Source organism: Haliaeetus albicilla, chromosome 19 (assembly GCF_947461875.1).
Source record: "Haliaeetus albicilla chromosome 19, bHalAlb1.1, whole genome shotgun sequence".
NCBI lineage: Eukaryota > Metazoa > Chordata > Aves > Accipitriformes > Accipitridae > Haliaeetus > Haliaeetus albicilla.
Genome location: NC_091501.1, coordinates 12,070,015 through 12,092,822, shown reverse-complemented (window position 1 = coordinate 12,092,822; position 22,808 = coordinate 12,070,015). Strand labels below are relative to the sequence as shown.

The 22,808-nt window shown below is 51.0% G+C and overlaps 1 protein-coding gene across 4 annotated transcripts in view; it reads left to right on the top strand.

Moving 5' to 3' along the window:
• Nucleotides 1–486: 486 nt before the first annotated feature.
• Nucleotides 487–22,808, top strand: part of LOC104321218 (sodium- and chloride-dependent GABA transporter 1-like) — a 35,743-nt gene continuing 13,421 nt past the window's right edge. Inside the window, exons 1-8 of one of the 4 annotated variants that reach the window (XM_069807663.1) lie at nucleotides 487–652; nucleotides 4,098–4,296; nucleotides 10,203–10,548; nucleotides 15,771–15,902; nucleotides 16,589–16,689; nucleotides 19,224–19,333; nucleotides 19,715–19,847; nucleotides 21,049–21,183. In XM_069807663.1, the coding sequence (XP_069663764.1) occupies nucleotides 10,308–10,548; nucleotides 15,771–15,902; nucleotides 16,589–16,689; nucleotides 19,224–19,333; nucleotides 19,715–19,847; nucleotides 21,049–21,183 (852 nt within the window). In that variant the 5' untranslated portion in view covers nucleotides 487–652; nucleotides 4,098–4,296; nucleotides 10,203–10,307. Of the gene's footprint in view, nucleotides 653–4,097; nucleotides 4,297–7,138; nucleotides 7,473–10,202; nucleotides 10,549–15,770; nucleotides 15,903–16,588; nucleotides 16,690–19,223; nucleotides 19,334–19,714; nucleotides 19,848–21,048; nucleotides 21,184–22,808 lie in introns of those variants that run through there. The other 3 variants (XM_069807665.1, XM_069807662.1, XM_069807664.1) reach the window with 3 other exon arrangements.

Below are 22,808 nucleotides of genomic sequence, written 5' to 3'. Positions count from 1 at the left end.
TGCAAAGGCTGTGTTGGACAGGGCTGTGTGAAAGCAGGAGAGGCTCATGGACAGAGACCCAACCTCCCTGCCACGCACGGCGTGCTGGACCTCTGCATCCTCTGCGTGGCTGCAGCCAGCCCTGCTCGCGGAGAAGATGGAGACTGTCCAACCGCAAACACAGAGGGCAAGGGGTGTGCACAGTTCCTTTAGCATGGCCTCTTATGTACTGCTGCAGCCATCCTTGCAGAAACTGCTGCAGCAACATGGGTGCAACCAATCCCATGCGACACGCTCACCTGCTGCCTCCCCCATTTTTCGGTGCCAGGCCCTTTGCCTGTGCTCCTGCCCTCCCTCCTGCCAATGCCCTTGGAGCCTCTTCTCTCCCAGAGACGTGTGTTTTTCCAGTGGCTCCGGGTACCCCCCCGCCCCACACCCACGACATGCAGGGTGTTGATTTGACTGGACGTGAGCTCAAAGCTCATTAAGGGCTCGTCAATATGGGCAATGAGGAGCTGCATGGGGTGAGGCAGGGGGAGAGGGGCCCTGCGGCAGGAGGGGCTCATAGGTCCCCTCTGTGTGTAGAGGCAGGTCAGTATGTGCCTCCCTGGGCTGGTGTCTCCTTGAGCAGCTCCGCGCACCCCAAGGACCCGCAGCCAGCCGGCACCGTGAGGTAGGTGCATCCACTGGGACAGCAGTGTCTGGTCCTGGGGATGTGAGTGCTGGGGTTGGAGAGGGGAGCATCGCAGCGGTGGTGGGGAAGAGCCGCCTGCCCACATATGTGTTCCTGGGGAAGCGCTGCTGCAGGTGCTGAGCTCTCCTCCATCCACGCTGGGTTGGATGTGGGGCTGAGGGGCTAAGCACCCTGAAGACAAGGCGGGTTGAAGGATGGTTTCTGCCTCCCAAATGGTGCTGGAGAGCTGAGCAAATGGGGGCAGACCTGCCTGCCTGGCGCTCAACTGGGGCAGTGTGAAGCGGGCATGCTGCCAAAAGCAGGAGCAGGCGCTGTCTACAATTTACCCTCAGCTGCATCACTGCTATGCCTAAATTTCTTCTGCCAGTTGCTATTGCCATTGCCATTGCCTTTATGTTCTCTCAGTCAAGAAAGACACCAGTTGCTGGGAAGGCAGCGTCTTTCCCGTCTGTCGCTCGCACACAGAGCTAGCAGGATTCCCCGCGGTACTAACAGGCAGCTGCAGCAACCAACCTCCACTTCAAAATCCCCTCACCCTGAGCAAAAGCCAGGGCAGGGGAGGGTGTTTCTGCTGCAGTGGAGAAGCAGGGCACAAGCCATCATCCCCCGCATGCTGCGGCAGGGGTGGCTGGGGAGGGTCTGCGGGCGCTGCTCCCTGCACTGCCGGGTGAGCAGGACCCCTCTCCCATCTGGGGAGCTGGAGCTGCCAGGCAGGGCAAGGGGGAGGATGGCAGTCCCAGAGCAGCACCCAAAAGTGGTATTTGGCTCCTGAAAAGTGGAAAGCTTCTCACAGTGTCTATGGGCTGGGGGGACATGTAGTGAGCTTAAATGATGGCTTCAGTAAAGATGTTGTAACAGCACTTAGGTGAAACCCCGCGCATGTTTCCCTGGGGAGGGTCTCCAGTGGGTAGGGCTCAGGGGGTGGGCTAGGTGATATGCACAGAAGAGGGATCAGTACAGCTGCCCCTCCCGGGGGCTGGGACAGCCCTTACCAGCCTTGTGTGCTGCAGTCCCAAGGATCAACCTGAAACACAGTGTTTCAGGCTCTTGGCTCCCCTTTGCAGAGGTCCTGCAAACTCTGGCAGTCTCTGACAGTGGAGCTGAGCTTCCCTGCCTGTACAGCTGCTGGGGTGTTTCAGGGGGCTATGTCTGTGCCCTTCCTTCCTATCTATCTATCTCCAAGAGACTCTGACCCTGAAGGAGGTGCCTCACCTCCTAGGTGAAGATCTCCCCATCCCTATTCTGTCTCCACAGCACTGGAGAACTGGCCAAACTCATTCGCCCCCATCCCTCCCTTCCTCCCTCCCTCCCTCCCTCTCCTCCTACCTTCTCCCTGCTCCCCAACTCCTGTGAGTGCTGCTTGGAAGAAGAGACAGCTGCAGCCTGGCTACCAAAGGCTCCACAGTCCACTGGTGACCTTGCTGTGATTCTGCCAGTGCCTGGTGGAGACCTCCAGCACATTTAATTTTGGTTCTCCTCCCTCCAAGAGAAGCTCTGCAACAGTTTCAGATTTTGTTCTGAGAAGAACAAAAATCAGGCCAAAGACATGCAGCTGGAAATGTGTTTTCTTCTGAGGAAACTTAATGGGCACAAGGAACAAATGACTAATGTCCTTATACTGGGGGTAGAACTCCCCATGACACTGGGTTCTGTTCGCTGGGGATAGAGCAAGTGAGTGCCATGTCTGGCTCCTGTGGAGATGCTCATGCAGTAAAGGCTGTGCCTGGCCCTGGAGGGTCAGGGTCTGCACCCTGCTATGGACTGGCTGTGTGAGCTGTGGCTCAGGTCTCTAGCCAAGGCAACAGGCACAACAGCCTTTCCTTCATCTGCCTTATCTCCTGATATCACAGGCCCCGGGGGCAGAGCTGCTCCTTCTGCACTGCTGTATTGTGCTTAGCACCAGAAATAGGGAGAGGAGAAGGAAGGTCTGGGTGTTAAAGTAGTAGAGATAATAATGCCCAACTAGTTGCAGGCTGATCCTAGATGGCGGGGGATGGTGCCCTTACTGGGTAATGAGCAAGTTTTCTGGGCTCTTTCAAGGAAAACCTCAGCCAAGGGACTGCTGGCTCACAATGCTCATGCATGGTTCCTGTGGAGGGAGCTGGCTCTGCCATGTTCTATTTTTCCACCCCAAAAAAGCATACGAACAAATGGCGCCTTGCAGCAGCCTCAGGGCTCTGAGGCATGATTATCTTTCCAGTTTCATGGAGAAGGAGAACAAAGATTTTGGCATCTGAAAGTGGGACACAGATTTCCTCTCTGGCTTGGCTGTGCTGCAGCAGGAAAACGATGTTGTGCTCTGCATGGTGAGGGTCTGGTCTTTCTTGGAGCTGAATACATGTGCCAGAATCGCGCCGGGCAGTTTCACAGGTGCCACATTTTGAATGAGCTCTTGGTGACTTGATCCAGTGCTCGGTAGCTGCTGGGACCCTGCCCAGAAGGAGCAGGGGGAAGGTCTGCGTTTTGTCTCCTCCTTCTCCCATCTACCTTCCCCTTTGTGCTTTCAGCCGAATGCAGTAGCAGAGATTTTTGAGGCAGTGCAGGGTTTTTACCTGCTTATCTTACTCCAAGAGCAGCAGGTGCTGGCCAGTGTAGAGCACGCTGGACTCGTCTGTGCCCAGCAGATGGTTGTTTTTCCCAGCTGCAAGCTTCCTGGACACAGGGGACACGCAGTGGCCAGTCCTTTGCTCCTCTGCCACACCAGGAGAGGAGAGATCGCTCCCCTGCCATGCTGGATGCTTCAGTGCAGTCTCTGGATCATTCTCACACTTGTTTCTGCTCTTTCCTTGTCATTTTTTTTTCCTTTATTCACTTTTTCATTATTAAATTGTGGCAACAAAGTCCAAGGTGACTTTCTCAGGTGAAGGTCATCACTTTCCATTGCAAGACCAATGTTGCACAATTTGCTCTGTTCAATGACTTCATAAAAAAAAAAAGAAAAAGAAAAAGCTACCCCCCCCCCCAAACATATCAAGCCCAATACAGCAAATAACCCCTGACGTTATTTGCAGCATCTCTGGAGGTGCATCAAATCCAGCTCTACATGTATGAAGTTATTATTCCCCCATCTCACGCATTGCACAGCCATGCCTTTTGCACAGTACTTATGATTCCCGGCGAGATGGGGAAATTTACCCCTGTGAAGGCTGCGGTCTCACTGATGACGTTGCTGCAGCTCAGGGTTTGAGCTAGAATCTTAGCTCAGAGGCACAGTTTTGGTAAGGTAGCGGCTGGTGGGAGCATTAACTCACGCTGCATCAGCTGAGCTGTGGCACTGCAGCCGTTCTGGGGGAAAGAGTGAAGGGGCCAGCAGGGATGCCCACCCGCACCATGGTGGCAGCATGCTGGGCTGTAATGAAAGGGAACAGCAGGTATAGGCAAGCAACAAATTCCAGCTGAAATTGCCCTCTGTGTTCATTTTTAGGCACTTCTGTCCCAGCGATGTTCTTGCTGAAGTCACTGGCAAGGTTTTTTCCATTAGCCTCCCTGGAGTGGGATTGTCTGTTCGCAAGGAACGAGGCAGGCAGAGGAGGCCCATGAATGTTTGTTATTCCTGGGTTGTGCATACAAAAAAAGTGGAGACATACGTGCAAAACAGCAGCTTCTGTCCTAGAGGAGGAATAGTGAGTTGGGTTTTTTTTGCTCAGCAGAACTAATGATACCTGCTTTTCTCTTCATTATGTCCTTTGTCCCTCCACCTCTCATGACAGGTCCCTTATGGCAGTGTTTACTGTCCCTCTAGTCCCCCAAACCACCCCATCCTCAGTGCTCCTGCCTGTCTCCCATGTCTCCAGGCTGCCCTCCTAGGAGCTGGCTCCCTCCTCCCTGGTGCGTGGTGCACAACGGGGCACTCCCGGGGTCACCCCATGGCCCTTCCTCAGGAGAAGCACTAACCTGAGTCTCTTCCCTCTCTCCATTCCCTGCTTCTTGAGGAACTTGATGTCTTTGAGGGCTGTGCTCCTTTTTCAAGTATGGGTGAAACTCGTGAGTGTGCTCAAAAAGTAACTGGGGTTGGGAACAGACTAATGGGTCTTTGTACAAGAAAGCTGGGCTAAAAATGTCCGTGTTGCTTCAGGCAAGGCAAAAGCATAACATAGCAAAACTGTATAAACTACCACTGTCGTGAAACTGGCATCCCAGCATGCCAGCTTGCCCTATATAAGAAAAGGAAAACACTTCTTAATTTAATCAGCACATTTATAATGGTTAGAAATAGGCCTTTAATCTTTTTAATGTGGTAGTTTTGCTGAGGAGGATGGAGACAGGGATGCCTTTAAGCCACTTGTCTGTCTTGCCCAATTTCGAAGCTGTCGGGGGCTCAGGGAGCTGCTTGCAGTCTGCTCGGAGCCTGCCACGAGGGGAGCGGGACGTGGCCCGGCCTCGACCCTCACGCTGCTGCGGTCGCTGGGGCTGGGGCAGGACAGTCTGCGGGAGCTGAGGAAGAGCCCTGCCAGCTCTCCGCTCCCTGGGGGAACTCCTCAGGTGCAAGGATGAGCTTTAAACGAGAGCACTAAAACAGGTCGGAGGCTTTGCACCGTTCAAAAAAGGCACAAACCCCCCACTTTCCTTTGAGGCAACATGAGGCGGCCCCAGCCACTGAGGCAAGAGCAGCAGTGGTGGGTGAAGCACAGCCTGCGGCTGGAGCAGGATCTGACCCCGCTTCCCCCCGCGGGATGAGGAGCCAGAAGAGATTCAAGTGGGCATCTGGAGCCAGGGAGGGCATTGCGATAGCTGACCCAATTCCTCCTGTGCGCATAATGCAAAAATCAAGGTGCTGCTTGGTAAAGCGGCCATGCAGTAGGTTGCAGCCAGCACCAGGAGCTCAGCAGTTCTTCACCGTTTTTTCAGGGCCATGAGGTACTGCCGCAGCCCTCCCAGGATCACGGCCAGGGGCTGGGAGATGTATTCTGGCCTCATGTGGACGTCCTGTTCGTTTAATGGTTTACAAAACATGGCTCATGTCCCCCTTGCCCCCTCTGCTCATCGGGGTAGGGTTGAGGTGTGGTGCCAACCTCACCTGCCACGTTATCGGGAGCAACGTGGTCACCCGGGGCTGCTGGTGGAGGAGGAGGTTGGGCAACAGCTGCAGGTCAGACACGGACATCAGCAACTCAAATCTCTTGCATGAGGGTGGAAAAGGAGGGTGGAGGTGGAGGCCACCCTGCAGCTCCATCACGCAGGAGAGCTGACATTTTCTTCTCGCTTCCTCCGTGAGTGCTGGTTTCTCCTGTAACCAAGCAATCTCTCTTCAGGGGAAGGGAGATGAAAGGTTGGGTGGCTGCAGTGGCTGCCTCTTGGGCAGCACGTGGAGAGGGCTGTGAAACACAAGCCCTGTCCGCCTGACCCAGCTGGGCAGGACAGCGATGCTCCAGCCCTGAGCGGGCTCCACGTGGGGCCAGTGCCCCAGCAGCATCCTCAGGGTCTCGCAGGGGGCTCTTCCACGGACCCTCCGGCTTTCATGGATGCGGAAAGCTCAAGCATATGCTGCTGCTGCAGCGAGCAGAAAATCGGCCGAGAGTCTGCTGTGCCCTGATCAGCCGGTCACGGCTCTAAACAAGACGTAAGAGCCTTGGGGCTACTTGGCTGTCATTAAAATGGTGTGGATGGAAGGAAAAGTCTAATTGACTGAACAACAGCCTGTGCCATGTAATTAAACTAATTATGGGTCTACCTGCATGGGTCAGAAGTGATTTGTGTGGCTGTTAAAGCACTGACAAATAAGAGGTGGGGACATGTGAAAGTATTTCTTACGTGTGTTTCTACAGGTAATTTTGCTGTTTCATTTCAGGCAATTTTATGCCCTTGAAATTTTTGGTTTCTGTCAAATTTGAGGAGACTGTTAATATTTCACACTGAAGCAGGGGAAAGCAAAAAGGTCACTGTTGTTAGCAGTTTCAGGCGGCAACTTTTCAAGTGGAGGTAATACTTTTTCAGGGCTATTTTCCTGTTTGAAATGAAATTCCTCAAAAAAAGGAGGGGAAGGACTGTTTCCCAGAATGCATTTCAGCCTGGCTCTGCACCCGCTGGGGACCACACAGTTGTTTTTATTGACTTGAGCAGCAGAAGACCAGGCCTTCTGCATGACTCGGTAGAACTCGGGTCACTACTTTACTGCCAGGGATTTATGACCCTAGCTTTTAGTGATTGTTTTGAAAGTCTTCGCTTCAGAATATGATGTATTTAGAAGAAGCTGAATGAGAAACCTGCTATAGTGTCATGTTTAAACTCTTTGACCTTGTTTTCAAGTCATTGCAAAACAGAACCCACCTCCAGCTTGTAGCTCTGCTCTTATTGATTATCATTTTGAGGCCTTCAGGCATTTTGCTGTGCCCAAAGCGCTGTATGCTTTTCAGAACAAATAATGTGACATGACAGAGAACTGCTGAACTGACTCCACTCTCTCTAGGCTGTCAGCACAGGGCAGAGCCCTGTGCTTGTGCTGGAGGAGACCCATGTGGATAAGCGGAGGGGCTGGTGCATTTTCTCCCAGTAGGACCACTTATCCAGCATGTGAGCTGATGTCTAAACACAGGAGTCAAACACTTAGCCTGGAGCAATCGATGCCTGTATTTTTCCTGGTCAGAGCTGCGTGTCCGGGGAAGGACATGGCACAGCCGGGCTACTGGACTTGCGTGAGCCCTTCTGCCCTAATCATCCATCACTGTAGGAGACAAGACAGTAGGTGGGATGAACCTTCAGTGGGTCCTCTTGACTGTTTTTCTATTTCTTGACTGTGGAGAAAGCTTTATAAATCTAGTTTGTTCTTTCTGAGCTGGAGATGAAGGACCTCACTTGTCAGGTAAGAAGAAACTGCCAGTATGGTCTGCTGCTCCTCTATCATCCTACCCCAAGTATATGAAATATGAGATGTGATCATCTAGCTACAGTATCACTGCAGAACTGTGGCAGCAAGAACAGGGGAAAGAGCACAGGGAGAGCGGGATATATACATTCTTTTTTAAGATAGCAGCTTACCTACTGGTTTTTGTCTCAGAAAAAAAGTGAGTCAAAATGGCTTCTGCTAAGCCTAATTTGTTATGTCTCCAGGCATAGCTAATTATCCTGACTTAGCCCAGCTCTGAATTCTTCCCAGGGGTTTTGGTGCTATTTCTTCTGTTTTGATTTATAAATTGTCTTTATTTTACTTTCCTCCTACATGTTCTGTATAATCTTTTTGCTCCCTGCCTTACTGAGAAGACAGGAGCTGGTGTGACAGTGCTATCGCAAGGTGTACGACACAAAGGGGATCTGTTAACCAAAGCCTTTGCTTCGTGTGTCCAGCAATGCTTTTCTTCTGGTGTCTGCCTCATGGGCTATGTGAAATGGTCTCTTCTCCCCAGAAGGCTTTTTTGTGCTGCTGCTTCTGGGCTTGCCCGCAACCATCCTTGGGCTAGAGGAGTTGTGAGGCTTGGGGCTGGCTCCATAGCTCTGAGGGCTTTGGTTACAGCGTTCATCTCGCAGCAAGGAGTTTTCTGGCTTCTCCACTGATATACCAGAATGAATTACAGTTATTTTCTGGTTCAACCATTCCCTTCACAGTTGACACAGTTTTTCTAATCTCAGCGACAAATTCTGGGGGGGAAGGAAATCCATCTGCTGTAATCATGGGGTGTCAATTGTAGTACGCAGAAGCTGATACTGCCATTAAGCCTGGGCTTGGGATACCATCTCTGTTCAGGACTCTTTAGAAACCTTAGTTAATGAGTCCCCCAAGCATCCCATAGGGCAAAGAGGTACTGTTTGCTTAGGAGACAAGACTGCCAAGCGTAAGCAACTCAAACAAGGCCAGCTTTAACTGCTAGAGCATGCCACCTCTTCATAGCATTGCTTTGTTTCCTGATATACCCACTCAGTTTTTCTTTTTTTTTTTTTTTTTTTTTTTTTTTAATGTGTGCATCTGGGAATGGTTTTGTCAACAGCCTTCTCTGGGAGACTGTAGCACTGGTCGCCCTTACAGCCCCTGGTAGAGACTTAAATTCGGCTCTGTGTAAAATGGGCTGAGAACTGGTGAGAGTCAACATCATGCCAGTCCCAGACCCTGTCTTCTGCACTGGCTGAGGGCAGATGCTGATGGGAGAGGGTAAAACCAGGAAAAGTAGGGAGTGATGTTTCCTTGGAAGAGTCCCTCAACCTCCAACAACTTGCAGCTCAGGGATTTCCTGAACAGCAGTGGTAGGTCCCGGTGGATTTTCCTTCCATTATTTTTCCTCTTAATTTCCTTTTTGAAGTCATGTAAACTCTTAACATCCAGCATGTTCTGGGGTGGGGAGTCACTCCATAGGTGTACATTTTGTGGAGTATCACCTTTTGCTCTTTTTGAACCTACCACCTGCTGTCTTGATTTAATCCCCCCTAGTTCTTGTGTCAGAAATGGTGAATACTTGTATTCTATGACACTGATATGTTTATAGGCCCCTGTCAGTCACCTCTTCCACAGGATGATGGATCCTAGCTCATTTAGCTTTTCCTCACATGGAAGATGTTCCACACTTTTGAGCATCCTTTTGGCTCTCCTCCATGCCTTTTTCTGACTTTGCAATAGCTTCTGTAAGGGGAAGGGAGGACTGCACTTAGTTTTCAAGACATGAGTGCAATATCGGTTTAGACAATGGTGTAATAATGTAGCCTGTTCTCATTTTCTTTCTGAATTGTTTTGGTGTGCTGGTTATATACTTCTTAGGGCCTAAAATCAATGGAAATATTCATTAAACTTTTAGTCAGACTTGTCCAACTAATCCTCAGGACTTTGGAGTCCTGCCTTAGTGGGATTTCAGTGGTTCACAGGCTGGCCGTAGTCACTAGCAAGCATCACCTGAATACACCTGGCAATTACAGTATCACATGTGACATGGTGTACAAGGAGGTGCTGAGCAGATCAGCAATTTCCTTGCCAGACATTGTAGGTGCACAGCTGTGATCGTGGCCGTGTCACCACAATGACGGGGCTTAGGGCACAGGATTGCAATGTGGGGCACATCCGTAGCGGATGTGCCGTTGTGAAGCTACGCTGTCACAGCCATGCATGGCTGCCTGGGCCACATGATCTCTCAGATGGCTCCGTGGCTAGTGCACCCAGTTTTGGGCTGCAGGCCTGGGGGACATGGCACCTCCATCATGCCCTTCTCCACCATTGCTCAGACATACCAGATATATTTCTGGAATGCTTTGTGGTGGGTCACCCACAGGCTGTGACTTCCCTGCATGCATACTGGTCCTGGAGCTTTTTTTGCAGAGCAGGTGTTGGGATGAAGAGGAGATAAGATGAGAGTTGAGGGGTTTGCTATGTGCTGGTAACAACCAGATCTGAGCCTGCCATTAGCAGTCTGCGTGACCATCACTGCTCAGCAGGGCAGCTGTGGAGCAAGGCAAAATCATCCTCCTTTTTCTGTCTGGGGAAAGCAGGGAGGCATGGATAGACTGCCCTGATGTGCACCAGTCTATCCAGTGAGTCTACCTCAGACCCAGCAAGGCCCTCCCCTAAGCCTGCTACACTAACACAGGATACCTTCTTTCTCTACTTTCTCATCAGGAGCTTTGCCCAGTGCTTCCCACTTCACCCGCACTTGGCCAGGGTAGAGGCTGCCCTTCCTGCTCCTCCAGCCCCTGAGCAGAGTGGCCGTCCCTCTGAGTCACGATGGGCAAGATGGACAACACCTCTGTGGAGCTGAACTCCCCCTCTGAGGTGAAGCAGGCAGCCCTGGAGGAATCAGAGCCCGTCGCCCCGGAGGCTGTGAGCACCAAGAAGAAGAAGAAGGAGATCCCAGACAGGGGTTCCTGGAAGGGGAGATTTGACTTCTTGCTGTCCTGTGTGGGCTATGCCATTGGGCTGGGCAATGTCTGGCGCTTCCCGTATCTCTGCGGCAAGAACGGAGGAGGTGAGAGAAACGCACAGCACCTGCTCTCACCCCTAAGCAGCCTTGTCCCCTGAACGGGCTTCAGTTTGGTGGGGGTCTGGGCAAGCAGCTGGTCCCCTGGCTGAGAGCGCTCCCTCACGATGTGAGTTATTAAGCTGTTGGGAGACTAGTTTCCACAGTCTGTGGCTTTTACTAGCAAGTGCAGGTTGGGAAGAAGCAGCCCAAAGAAATATAACAAGAAGTTTGATTTTTGTCAAGCTTCTGCAGTCCAAATTTTCAGGGCTACAACAAAGGGTGTCTGGGGACCTCATTTATTTACAAGGAGGGCTATGCACGTAGGTACCCAGCTGGTTGCTGGGGCGTTCCCAGGGAAATCAGTTTATATCTGCTAACGGTGGGGTTCTCAGTCTAGTGTACTCTCAAGGGGTAACAGTTTTGCATCTGAGTTTGGGTCACATGTCTGAGGAGTTTTGATCAGAAGCTTTGCATGGGCCATAGCAGGGCCGTGTAGACATATATTCAAGCATGCATACATATGTACATGTCCACAGGCACACGTAAGTGTCATCATCTATGGAAGGAAATTAGCGTTGACTTACTACAGTGCTGTGAGAAAGGTCACAGTTATCATTTCCATCCTAATGTTTGGAAAACAGAGGCCACAAGAGAAGGCAGCAGCTGGCAAAGGACTTGCAGTAACTGTTATGCAGCTGGTAACTGTGCCCTCCTCTGTGGACAGTTAACACCAGCTTTTTTTACTCTTTTTATTATTGCCCCACTATATCCTTTCCTTACCAGTCCTCAGCTGAGACTTTGCCAAACTGTTGCAAGGTTAGAGAAAGGCAAGCAAATGGGGAAACAGTGCTGGGCTAGAAATAAAGAGATCTGGGAGATCAGCTCCCTGCCCAGCTACAGACTTTCTGCATGTCCTGGATCCAGTCAGAAAATACACCCGTGTACCTCAGCTCCCCTCTAAAATGGTGCTATTTCTCCCGCCTTGGTAGGGATATGCTTTTGTGGAGGGGAGTATGGCCTGCTTTGATGTCAGTAGAGCAGAGGATCGCTCTTCTCCTCCCCCATGTCCAGCTCTCCCAGTGTTTGTGCCTGTTACTGGAATAACTTTCACTCCCCCCTGAAGTGCTGCTCACCTCCTGGAACCATTTCTCTGGCTTCCCACACAAGTCCAAACCCCTTCACCTCACCTTTAAGGCTGTGTATATCATTTTAGTATCGCCTGCTAGTCTTCCCATGTTGTTCTTTGCTTCCCTCTTAGCTCTTTACTGTCCAGAGTCCCTGTCCCCAGTGCCACATTCATTCATGCTGCTCTGAGAGTTTCTTCTCATGCATCTTCTCCACACCTTTTTTCTTTTCCTTTTGCCTTGAATTCCCTCTTCAAAACCAGCTTTGCCTCTGGCTCTTATGACTTCTCCTCATATTGCCAGCCCGTTTCTGCTGTCCATGCTGTAGGTGGTGTAGGATGCTCTTGTCCCACCCTGGGAAAGAGGAGAGGGGTCTGGCTCCCTGCAGCTGTCTGTCTATATAGTTCCACAGCATTTAGGGAGATCTTGGCCCTTTCTCTAAAGCACGTGGAGTGAGTCCCAGTGGGGGACTGGACAGTTATCCACTCTGACAAGATGATTTCTAATTCAGTATTTCATTTTGTGCAGAGGCGCGAGTGTGTGGCTGAGCCAGGTGAGGTTTATGGGGATCAGCCAGGTCTACCTAGGGGAGCCTGTGCCACCATCGCCAGAGCTGTGGTGCGGGTCTGCCATTTTCATCTGGCCACACTATGGCACCTGACTGTGCTAGCCCTCCTCATAAGACATTAGCCCCGTGACTAAGTCCCAGCACTGGTTTTTAGCCCGGTCTCTGCCCTGTGATTGCTGTGCCGTCTCAAACACACCAGATCCATGCTGCCCATGGCTCCGTCTCCTCAAACATAAAGGTGGGGATGACAATATCTATGACCAGATGAGGGGTGTTTTGAAGCTAAAATTAATCCTATTTATAAAGTCAGCCGAGATCCTAGGACGGAGGGTGCTGTGGGGTGTGGAGCGCAGCTACTAACATTAGCAATGGCACACAGGGTGATCTCTGCCCCGGCAGCTGCAGGCACACAGAAGGATCAGCCGGCTGTGAGCAAAAAACACCGGACAGATGAAGTGCAGCAATCGGTGCCTGCCTCCTCTCAAACGCCCTGCCTTGCCTGTCTGTTCCTGCCGTTCATGGCAGCCTGTATCACTTGTTCCTCTCACCCCTACCCAGTCTGGCTGTTCACAGGCACGACTGTTCCCGCAGCCGGCAATAATGCGCAGCAAGTGGAGGCTGCTGATGCCGGAGACAGGCAGGAGAGCTGACGCACAAAAGCGTCACCGGGAGCCGATGCGGAGCAGCGAGGCAGGGTCGCGAGGCATCTGATTTGCAATTGGGTGGGCACCATCTTGGCTCTGTCCCAATGGAGGTGCCTCCGGAGCAGAGCAGACTGTGGGTGGGACTCTAATTTTAGCGTCCTGCATGTGCGCTGCTCAGAGCACGGTCGTGTGGGCTGCTTCCATTACGCACAGGCAAATTGAACTGAATGGAAATATTGTCGTCTCACTTACCGCTGTCACATTGTATCAGCTCATGGCTGATTTCCTCAGCATTGTAATCGGGCACATAATTAGGGGATATTCAGCCAGGGTACGGCAGCCCAGCGCAAGGCCCATCTGCTGCAGGGAGCAGGCTTTAACCCAAAGTGATGCCTGGGCTCCCTGCTGGCTCTGCACACAGCTGAATGTGCCCAGCTATGACTAACGCTCCAGCCTCTACACTGATTTCTAACCTCATGCAGTCCTTCTGATGTCAACAGGATTTTACCGGACTCTAAATTGACTCTAAATGCAGCTCAGTAGGTGCTAAAAATTGTCTGTGAGATCCTGAGCTTGAATAACTTGAGAGAAGAACATTTCTTTAAATAAGCATCATGCATTTCTCATTTACACGTTGAGACGCCAAGCAACGGCATGTAACAGCTTGTAATGCTCAACTTTTGATCCATGGGCAGTGTTCGCCATTTTAAGGATTAATTATTATTCCTTGCTGTACAGCATTAGGAGGTGGAGATGGCAGGCAGGTTTGGGGCTGCACAGTGAGTGCAAGGCACTGTGTGATCCTTCTCTGCCTCCAAGGGCCGGTGCCCTGAGCAGGCAGGGCAGGACCAGCACCATCACCCCTTTGACCCATGGACAGCAGAGACAAGTTTGGACTCTCCCAAGGTCACACATGACCATTTGTAGCAGGCCCAGGAACTGAACCAGACCTTTCAGCAGCCCATCCAGGGCCAGAGATTAAAGACCATCCCTTTCTCTCTGTGCCAAGGATTTAGTCACAGGCATGCAAACTTTGGGTACAAATTTCAGATCTGATTTCCCCTCCGGCTGTAGAGCACCCGGGGTTGTTATCCGTGCCTGCTGGGGGACCTGACCCTCCAGAGTGGCAGTGTCATTGCCAACAGCCCTCCGTTCAAGGCTTCTGTCTGTTTTGTAGATTTTCCCCTATTATGGGGGATTTTTGTCAAGCCAGGATAAATGACCTGGGTTCAAAAGTTTGTCTGCTTTTTTCTCAACAGTCTAATAACATCTTTCACTTACAAACCTTCCAGGCCTGCTGTAGATGAAAAATGCAGGATCATCAGGGCTGTGGCCAAATTGCTTTAGCTGCTTGCACAGAAGCGAGCAAGGCAGTGTGGCTGCTGAGAAGCTCAGTCTCCAAACTCCACAATGAGGCACAACAGTAGCAAGGCAGCATCCGTGTCCTCGGAGCAGACCCTGGCTTCCTGCAGGGCTCCTCAGGGGCTGGACCTTGCAGGCTGCGGCGGCTAGCGAGAGCGCAGGGGAGGATGCTGAGCAGGCAGTGCTCCTCCTGCAGTGATGCTCAAAGCCGTTCGCTCCTCCACGCCAGGCGGCTGCTGAAGCCAAGAGCCTGTGCTTCCACGCCAGCTTGCAATTCAGGCTCATGGTCATTGAGCTGCTGGCCCGGAGCGTGTTTCCTCCCCACCACCCACTGCCAGCTCCTCTTGCACACTGCCTCCCACGGACCCCCACACCGGGTGCTGGTGCCTGCCTCTCCCAGCTGGGCTCAGCTCCCCACTTGGCAGGCAGGCGTCCCCAGCTGGGTGTCCCCTGAGCCAGCATCCCTGGCTGTGCCTTGCTGCTTCCCTGCCCTTGGAGAGCAGCTGCTGGAGCCTGGCTCTGCCAGGTGCAAGCTGGGCTGCAGCTCTCCAGAATGGCTTTGCTTGCTAGCTCCGTGTTTGCTTTCCCACTAATATCTGGAGAAGAAGACTCAGACTGACAGCTCAGCCCTCTGGGTAGTGCAGAAACCAGTGCCGTCCCGAACACGGCCAGCTGCTTCTGAGCAAACTGAGTGTCCCCTCTCTCTCCCCAGCCAGCGTCTTCTGCAAGGGTTTGTCCTCCTCAGGAATGATGGCATGCTCCAGCACATGCATGAGGAAGCTGGAAAATGAGCTTTATCCCAAGTCCTAGAAGTCAGGATGACCTGAAGATGTACACATGGCAAGGCTCTCCTATTCTGTTTGCTCTTCTAATAATGGGGTACAAGTAATATCTCTAGTGAAGAGCTGCACTGCCTCATTTCTAGTGATAGATGATTTCCATAGGGTCCATAGAGAAGAATAATGGTTTCACTGGGAATTTTAAGGTTAAAAGCTAGAACAAGTGTGGGGAGGTCTATAGGGCTGTTACAAGAGCAAATACAGTCTTAGCCACAGTTTCCTTAAAAGACTGAAATAGGTATAAACAAAGTAAGTAGTGGTCAGTGCCAGATATTCCTGTGCCCTTTTCCCTCAAGGTGAAGAGCTGGGAGCTGCTGCAGGTAAGACAGAAAACATCAACAAGAACAAGTTAACCATGTTAGTGTCCAAGCTTTGGGGTTTCTTGTCAGATTGGGCTTAGCATTGCCTAAATATCTAACAACAAAGTGAGACTGGCATCACATAGCTAGTGATGCCAGTATATATGTATATATGATACATATATATTCATAGTGATAGGAGCAGATAGGGACAAGGCAGTGGTGATCTTAATGGGAGACTCACTGAACACACTAACTCCAGTTGCAAACTGTCACCTCCAAGCAAGTCTGCTCCTCATCATGTGGGTGCTGCAGAACAAGAAACCGCAGCTAAAGGCATTTACTTCTTGGTAAAAGGGGGAGCCGTCTTATAGCATTGCTCCTTCTTTCAGGGGCCTTCCTCATCCCCTATTTCCTGACACTGGTGTTTGCTGGGATTCCTCTCTTCCTGCTGGAAACCGCTCTGGGCCAGTATACCTCTGTCGGCGGACTGGGAGTCTGGAAATTAGCACCCATGTTTAAAGGTAATGTACTGTAAGTTTGTGAAGGCGACGGCACATAACTGCAGACAAAAACCCTTTAATGGTTTGGGAAGCAAATCAGCAAACCCCTGGGGACTGGGATGGGGTGGCAAGTGAGGGGAGTTTTTTTCCCTCTGTCTTTATCAAGCTGTCCTTGACCCTGATGCCCGCAGTCACTAACATCACTGTGCTTTGTTCAAACAGTCTTCTGTGGTGACAAGGCACTTTATGAGCAGCAGGGACTGTGATGGAGGGGCTCTGGTTGCAGAAGACCTGCCCCAAACCTTCCCATGTGGGTTTACTTTAATTGCATGGGAAAGCTGTAGATAGGAGACATGTAGCTGTTGCTGTGTCTGGAGCAGCAGCATTCTAGAAACCAGTGGTGATTTAGAAATGCCTTGGATGTGGGAGAGAGCGATTCTGCTGGGGAAGTGACCAGATCTTGTCTTCATGGAGCTCTGTCCCTAAAGTACCTGTAGCATACTGAAAGGTACCAGTGGAAACGGGTGGGTGAGAGATGCGAGGGAACAAGCCACCCTTGCTGACCAGTTCAGTGTAGCTGTATTGGGTGCTGCGTTGATGAGCTGGTTTGCTTGTTCTGGCTCTGCCGCAAAACCTGTTGTGATGTCCATGAGTGCAGTTGGGCACCAGAGACCTGGATTGATGCTGCTCTCTGCCTTCATTCGCAGGAGTGGGGCTGGCAGCTGTGGTTCTCTCCTTCTGGCTGAACATCTACTACATTGTCATCATTGCCTGGGCTCTCTACTATCTCTTCAACTCTTTCACCACGGTGAGTCACAGACATATCTACAGCATGGCATTGTCTGTGCTATGGGTCCTTACTCCCTGCTTTACGGGGAGGAGTTGTTTATGCCACAAAACATGCTTGTAGTTTGTGCAAAGAGCCTTCGTCAGCACCCTGCTGGACCCTTCCCAAAGAGGTTCATCAGCCCTGGAGGCAGTCGTGTAGTGCTGATGGGTACTGATGCTTGTCCTCTGGAGGGGATGGTCCCATCCCCTCTCTGGCACCTGTTGCCAGTTACATCAGACTTTAAAACCCATCCTGTGTCTCTGTCATGTTTCCAGAGCTGTGTGAATCTAAGACCTGCAGATTTCCACAACTGTTTTTGTCACAACATGTTCTTATTACCCAGGACCTAGTCCTGACCTTAATTAGTCCTCATTTATGCTTCTCTTGACAAATGAAATCCCCGAGGGGGGGGGGGCGGTTCTACTGAGAAAAATGATTCGGAAAGCATTTAGACATCTGCTTGTGACTGTCCCTTAGCATGTACTTTGGTGTTGTGGTTCCTCTTCCATAGCAGGGTCTTCTACCATACAAGGTCAGAATCACGCCCCACATTAACTTCTTGGTAGCTGAATGATTAATTTCAGCCTAGCAGCTGGGAAGAGCTCCCTTAACTCTCTGACCAACCTGCAGCCTTAAAGACATCAACTCTGTGGTTCAAATGAGATTTTTTTCATTTAGGTATAACCCTGAAATGCTGTTACGAACATTGTACATCCAGTTTCACTTTTTGTTTGATCAAAAATGTCAAGTATCTATCAAGACTTTTGCTAAAATATTCTGTTTGGCATTCCCACCTGTGTTTCTACTATCAATACCCACTGTAGGCTCCTGGGTCCAGAATAAAATTGTCAGTCATGGATGATAGGTGCACCCTTGGGGGATTCCCAAATGAACAAAAGTCTACCCCAAAAGAACACATCCCCATTCTGCCCTGGGCAGGATGCTTCTAGGATGAGGCTTTGGTACAGTCAGGTGTCACACACCCGACTGGTGACAGTGCTCCTCTCTACACAGGCAGCTCCAGGTGTTTGGCTCAAGGCCTTCTCTTTTTCCAGAGATAACTCCAGATTCCCCAAAGGAGCCAAAGTACAAATAAAAGAGCTTGGCTGATGCCTGTCCCCTATTCCTCCTAAATTTGACTAGAAGTATTTTGAACCTGAACAGGAACCCAGCTTGCCTTCTGCAGTTTCTGTCCTCTGAAATTCAGAGGAAATGAAGCACCAACATACCATCCCCCTGCCTGGCCCTCCTTATAAGAGCTGCACAGTGTCTCTGATGTGCAAACTGCTTGGTTGAAGGGCTGCTGCGCTGCTCTGCTTGAGCCATTGCATTTGCTTCAGTGCAATTAGCAAGTCCGCAATGAAATCACTGGGTGGGTGCAAACAGCCTGGGTGTCCTGTCCCCACCTGCCCCTCCCATAGCCCTTCTTCTGCCAAGCCAGCATGCACGTTAGGAGGTATCATCTGCTGCAGTGAACTGATTTAGATGCGGGATGGAGGCAGCACTTAAGGGCAGTGATGCCACAAAGCACTTAAAACAGATAATATTTCTAAAGGGGTCTGTGTTCGTGGATGAATAGGAATGGATACAAACATCTTCTTAAAGCTTTGTTGAGCTGGAGCCTGAGGTCTTTTCTGCAGAGGAAAATGATCCAGAATAGCCGTTCTGCATTTATCTACATGCACTGCACTTGGGAAATGAGATTGCTGCACATGGAGGCATATCTGAGCTGCTCTTGTTGAGCTGCCTCGGCTGTGGCACTACACAGCATGGGTGAGTTGCCCTGTGTGCTCGCACAGCCTCTGACACTGCGGTTTCATCGCTTGCAGCACCAGAGCTGATTGTATTAAATCTGTAGCGATGTGCTGCCATCACATTGCTACCTACAGTGTAAACATCTCCCAGGAATTCCTTTGTGCTGCTTATAATCAGGGCAGGGGACAGCATGAAATAACTACTACACTTTAAATTTACTCCTGGGCTTATGTTACAGTAGTTTATTCGTGTAGACGAACCATTAGCCCCCATTCTCAATGCCACGTTGCTTTTTTAAGCATTGAAGCTTGGTATAAATGAGAGGTAGGAAACAAATCAGTGTTTATTCTTTGTGCACTAAGTTCCAACCACTTGTTGAGTGAAGCTAGCCAAAAGCTGTAATGATTATAAACACAATATCCCCCAGTAGCTATTTTAATTAGTAGCTATTAATTACCAACAGTTAATTGGAAATGGCTTTCTATCTGGGGAATTGCTAACAATTTATTATTGCTACAGCATTGCCCTAATCACATCGTGATATTGTTTCCTGGAAAATCTGTGTCACAACTTATCATTATTCTGGAAAATTGTTTCATGCTTTTCGATGCAAGGTCCCTACCCATCCAGAGGAGCCTCCCATCCTTTTTACAAAAAAAATAGGGTTTCAGTTTAAAAGAAGCCAAATTTCGCTTCTCGCCGCTGGCCTTGGGAGATGCCACATCAATGATAACCCTGCTGTCCTTATGCTGGTGCAGGACCTGCCATGGCAGAGCTGTGGAAACGCCTGGAACACTGACCGCTGCTTCTCCAACTACTCCCTGGGCGACACCACCAACCTCACCAGCGCCGTCACCGAGTTCTGGGAGTACGTCCACAGCCTGCCTACACCAGGTTTCTCACCCTCACCGCGGCCATCACGCCTGCTCGCCAGGGCTGTGGCCGTGCCCGCTGGCACCTTTCCTCGGACAGCCTTGGCAGGAGGGCGTCAGAGCCGGCCATCGGCCAGGGTGGGCATGGGCATGGAGCGTGCTGTGCAGCTGCAGGTCAGATGGATAGAGAGGACAACGGCCTCTGCGCCTCTCTTCTCTTTCCTTTATCCCATCACAACGAGCCTCAGGTCCCTTTAGGGTTTTTGGGGCTCTCGTGCTTCGGACCTGGCCCTTCGCCCTCCAGCTGCCACCAGCATCTCTGATCCCTCTGCCGCCAAGGGTCGGACTTCCCCTTAACACAACTTCTCCCCCCCCAGGAGGAACATGCACCAGATGTCTGGGGGCCTGGGGGAGCCCGGCACCATCCGCTGGCCCCTGGCCGGCACACTGGCCCTGGCCTGGCTGCTGGTCTACTTCTCCATCTGGAAGGGCGTGGAGTGGACGGGCAAGGTAGGGTGCGAGGACCAGGTGTTTCGGTGCTGCCTCTCATTACCACGCTCGGGTCTTGGCTGTCGAAGTGTCCTCCGGACTCAATTTTCTTTGAGTGCCTATAACTAAGTTTATGGTGTTTTGAGGCAGAATTGCAGCAGATGCTATTAAATTCCTGACATTTACCTTTCACGGTTGTAAAAATTGTTACCGTGTTTATGGCAATTTTCATTCTAAGCATAGAGAATAGCTCTTCCCTGTAAAGTCATGGGTCTGAGCGCTCAGTCTCTCTGGGTAGAGATTTTCAGAGATTACTTACATTTCCCACCCTGGGACAGCCCTTTGAGAGAGCGAGGCCTCTTCTGGGCTCCCCATTTTGAAAACCATTGTCTCTTAAAATGCTGCTGGTGGAAAAAAACCTCACCACCTCCTTTGAAAATCTTCCTGTTGCCCTTTAGGTATTGGTGGGAGACCTTCAGATCAGAAGCACGTTGTTATTCACTGTGTAGCATTTCAGGCTAGCACAGCAGAAAGGTAATTGGTTAGTTTAGTGAAACAGCGATGCTGAGATACTGAGATGTGTTATTTAGAGCACAGCATGGAGTAGCGGGACATTATTATGAAAGGAATAATCTACAGGAGAGATCAGAAAGAAGCGCTTCAGGTGTAGGTCACCTAAGCTGTTAACTTCTGCAGCGGCTTTCAAACAGGTTTTAGCTACGCAGCCGCAGCAAAGCCCTGGTGATTGCTGGTGCAGGCCTTGTGATGAGGGATGGCATGTACCTGCAAGTCCCTGAAACAGTGCTGAAAAGAAAGCGGCGGAGTCAAGACAACTCACGTTGCTTGATGCATTGGACTAGAGGAACACCAGCTTTTGCTCTGCAAATAAGGTTGTGATGACTTAAAGGGATTACTTTTGTGGACTAAATTTATCCCTGTGCAATTCCCTTGTCTTTGGGCAATTCATCCAGACTTTAGCATGCTACTTTTGTGATTAGTGTGTCCTTGCACGTCATTGGCAGGGAGAAACCTCAAACAGCCAGAAACATTACTAGCATAGGAACAGGAGACAGAAAACACCAGGAAATGCTGCCAAAACCAGTGGTGCGTGGGGACCCCATCCCCTTCGCAGGGGGACATGCTGGATGCAATGCCACCACAGGCAGGAAAGCTGCTGGGCACTGGTGGGCTCATGGCTTCTCTCCCACGATGTCTTTCGCAGGTGGTGTATTTCTCAGCCACCTACCCCTACTTCATGCTTTTCATCCTCTTCTTCCGGGGAGTCACGCTGCCGGGAGCCAAGGAAGGGATCCTCTTCTACCTCACGCCCGACTTCAGAAAGCTCTCTGACTCTGAGGTTTGTAGCCTAGTGAGGAAAGCTCCTACCTCCTGGTTGTCTCCATATTAGTCTTCCCTGGGCACTTCCCTTGAATATTTTAAGTATTAAAAAAAAGCTGGAACTGTTCCCTATTCAAGCAGTCACAACCCTCACAGGCTGAGACAAAGCTGAAGGGCAGGACCTTTGTGGGCGGAAATCTGTGCAGCAGCTCTGTTGTACTCAAGCAGTGTTATCCATAGGGCGGGGGGGGTCAGAAATTACCCCAATGAAGGAAAATCCCCTCTGGGCTGGAAATGCCTCATTTCACTGACCATACCAGGGCGGGTGATTTGGTCTTGATCTGGTGGTCCCAGAGAAAGGATGATGTGGTGTTGCTGGCATGGGGGTCTCAGAAGCAGCACAAGCACAACAGTACACACAACAGCAGTTTTTGGAAGTGTTTAAATGACAAGTGGTGGCCGGTAACGTTGCCTTGGTCAGTGGAAGCACAGAGGGAGCCCAGGAGGAGTATGGAGGCTTGCAAAGGCAAAGTTTTTCAGGAGACGCAGACTCTGCCTTTTGCAGCAGCAATGATCCTGTGGCTCCAGAGTCACCAGTCACGTGTGAGCAGGGACAACTGGACACCCATCATTTCCCAAGGGGTCCCAATGATCCCTCTCGCAAGACACTCTCTGTAATTGTACTGCCAGCTACATCGGCTCTAATGCTGGAAACAGGGCCTTCAAGACCAGAAGAGTTATTTAAATACTATGCAATTAAGAAGCAAACAGTCTGCCCCCTTTTCTTGTGCTTTCTAGCCTTCAAGACCTTAAGGCACTGGGACCAGCTTTGCAAGCTGTCCTCTGCAGTTGTTTGCACAAGAAACTCCATGTTGGAAAATCAAAGACATGCTAGTGGAAGAGAAATAGAGGGGTTGAGCATGGGACGTGGGTCTCCGAGGGGAGCAACACCCCTCAGGGAGCAGCGGTGATAAAGCAAGCACACACACAAATTCAGATGATGCGCGAGTCCTTTCTGACCTGCACCAGGGGCTGAGGGACGTGGTTCAGAAAATGGGACGCACAACCCTTCCTCCATTCCCATCCATCCCTGGAAGCAGCCTTGAGCCACAGGTTCCGGAGGGCTGGGGATGTACGTCTGGTGCTAGGCCAGACGGCGTTCTTGATGCACTTGCCACGTGGGAAGGATGCAGACCCCCTGCTCCTCCTCCCCGGGGACGCATTGCTCTCTAGCAGGGTCCCTCCTGACACCGCAGGCAGGAGAGGCATATACCACATCCCCGACTCGGTGCCCTGTTTTAAAGACCCCTGGCAGCCCTGTTCCCCTGGGGGGAGGCACAGGGTCCCTGCTGACCCCGCATCGCTGTGGGACGCGCAGTGGCTGCAGAAGGCAGCATGCTCTGGTCACATCTGTGCCACACAAAAGCACAGCATCACCAGCCCGCAGGTAAAACGGGGCTGCACCAGCCATCTCAGTTACTCTCCTTACTTTCCACCTGCACCACCATCTCTGAGTTCTACTGTGCCCTGGAGACAGGTGTTCAGAAAGGCACGGAAAAAAGTCTGTTCTTCAGACATGTTCAGCCCGGTTGGCAGTAACACAGCTACAGGTTTCAAGGCGGCTCCTGGGACATTTCCAGCCAC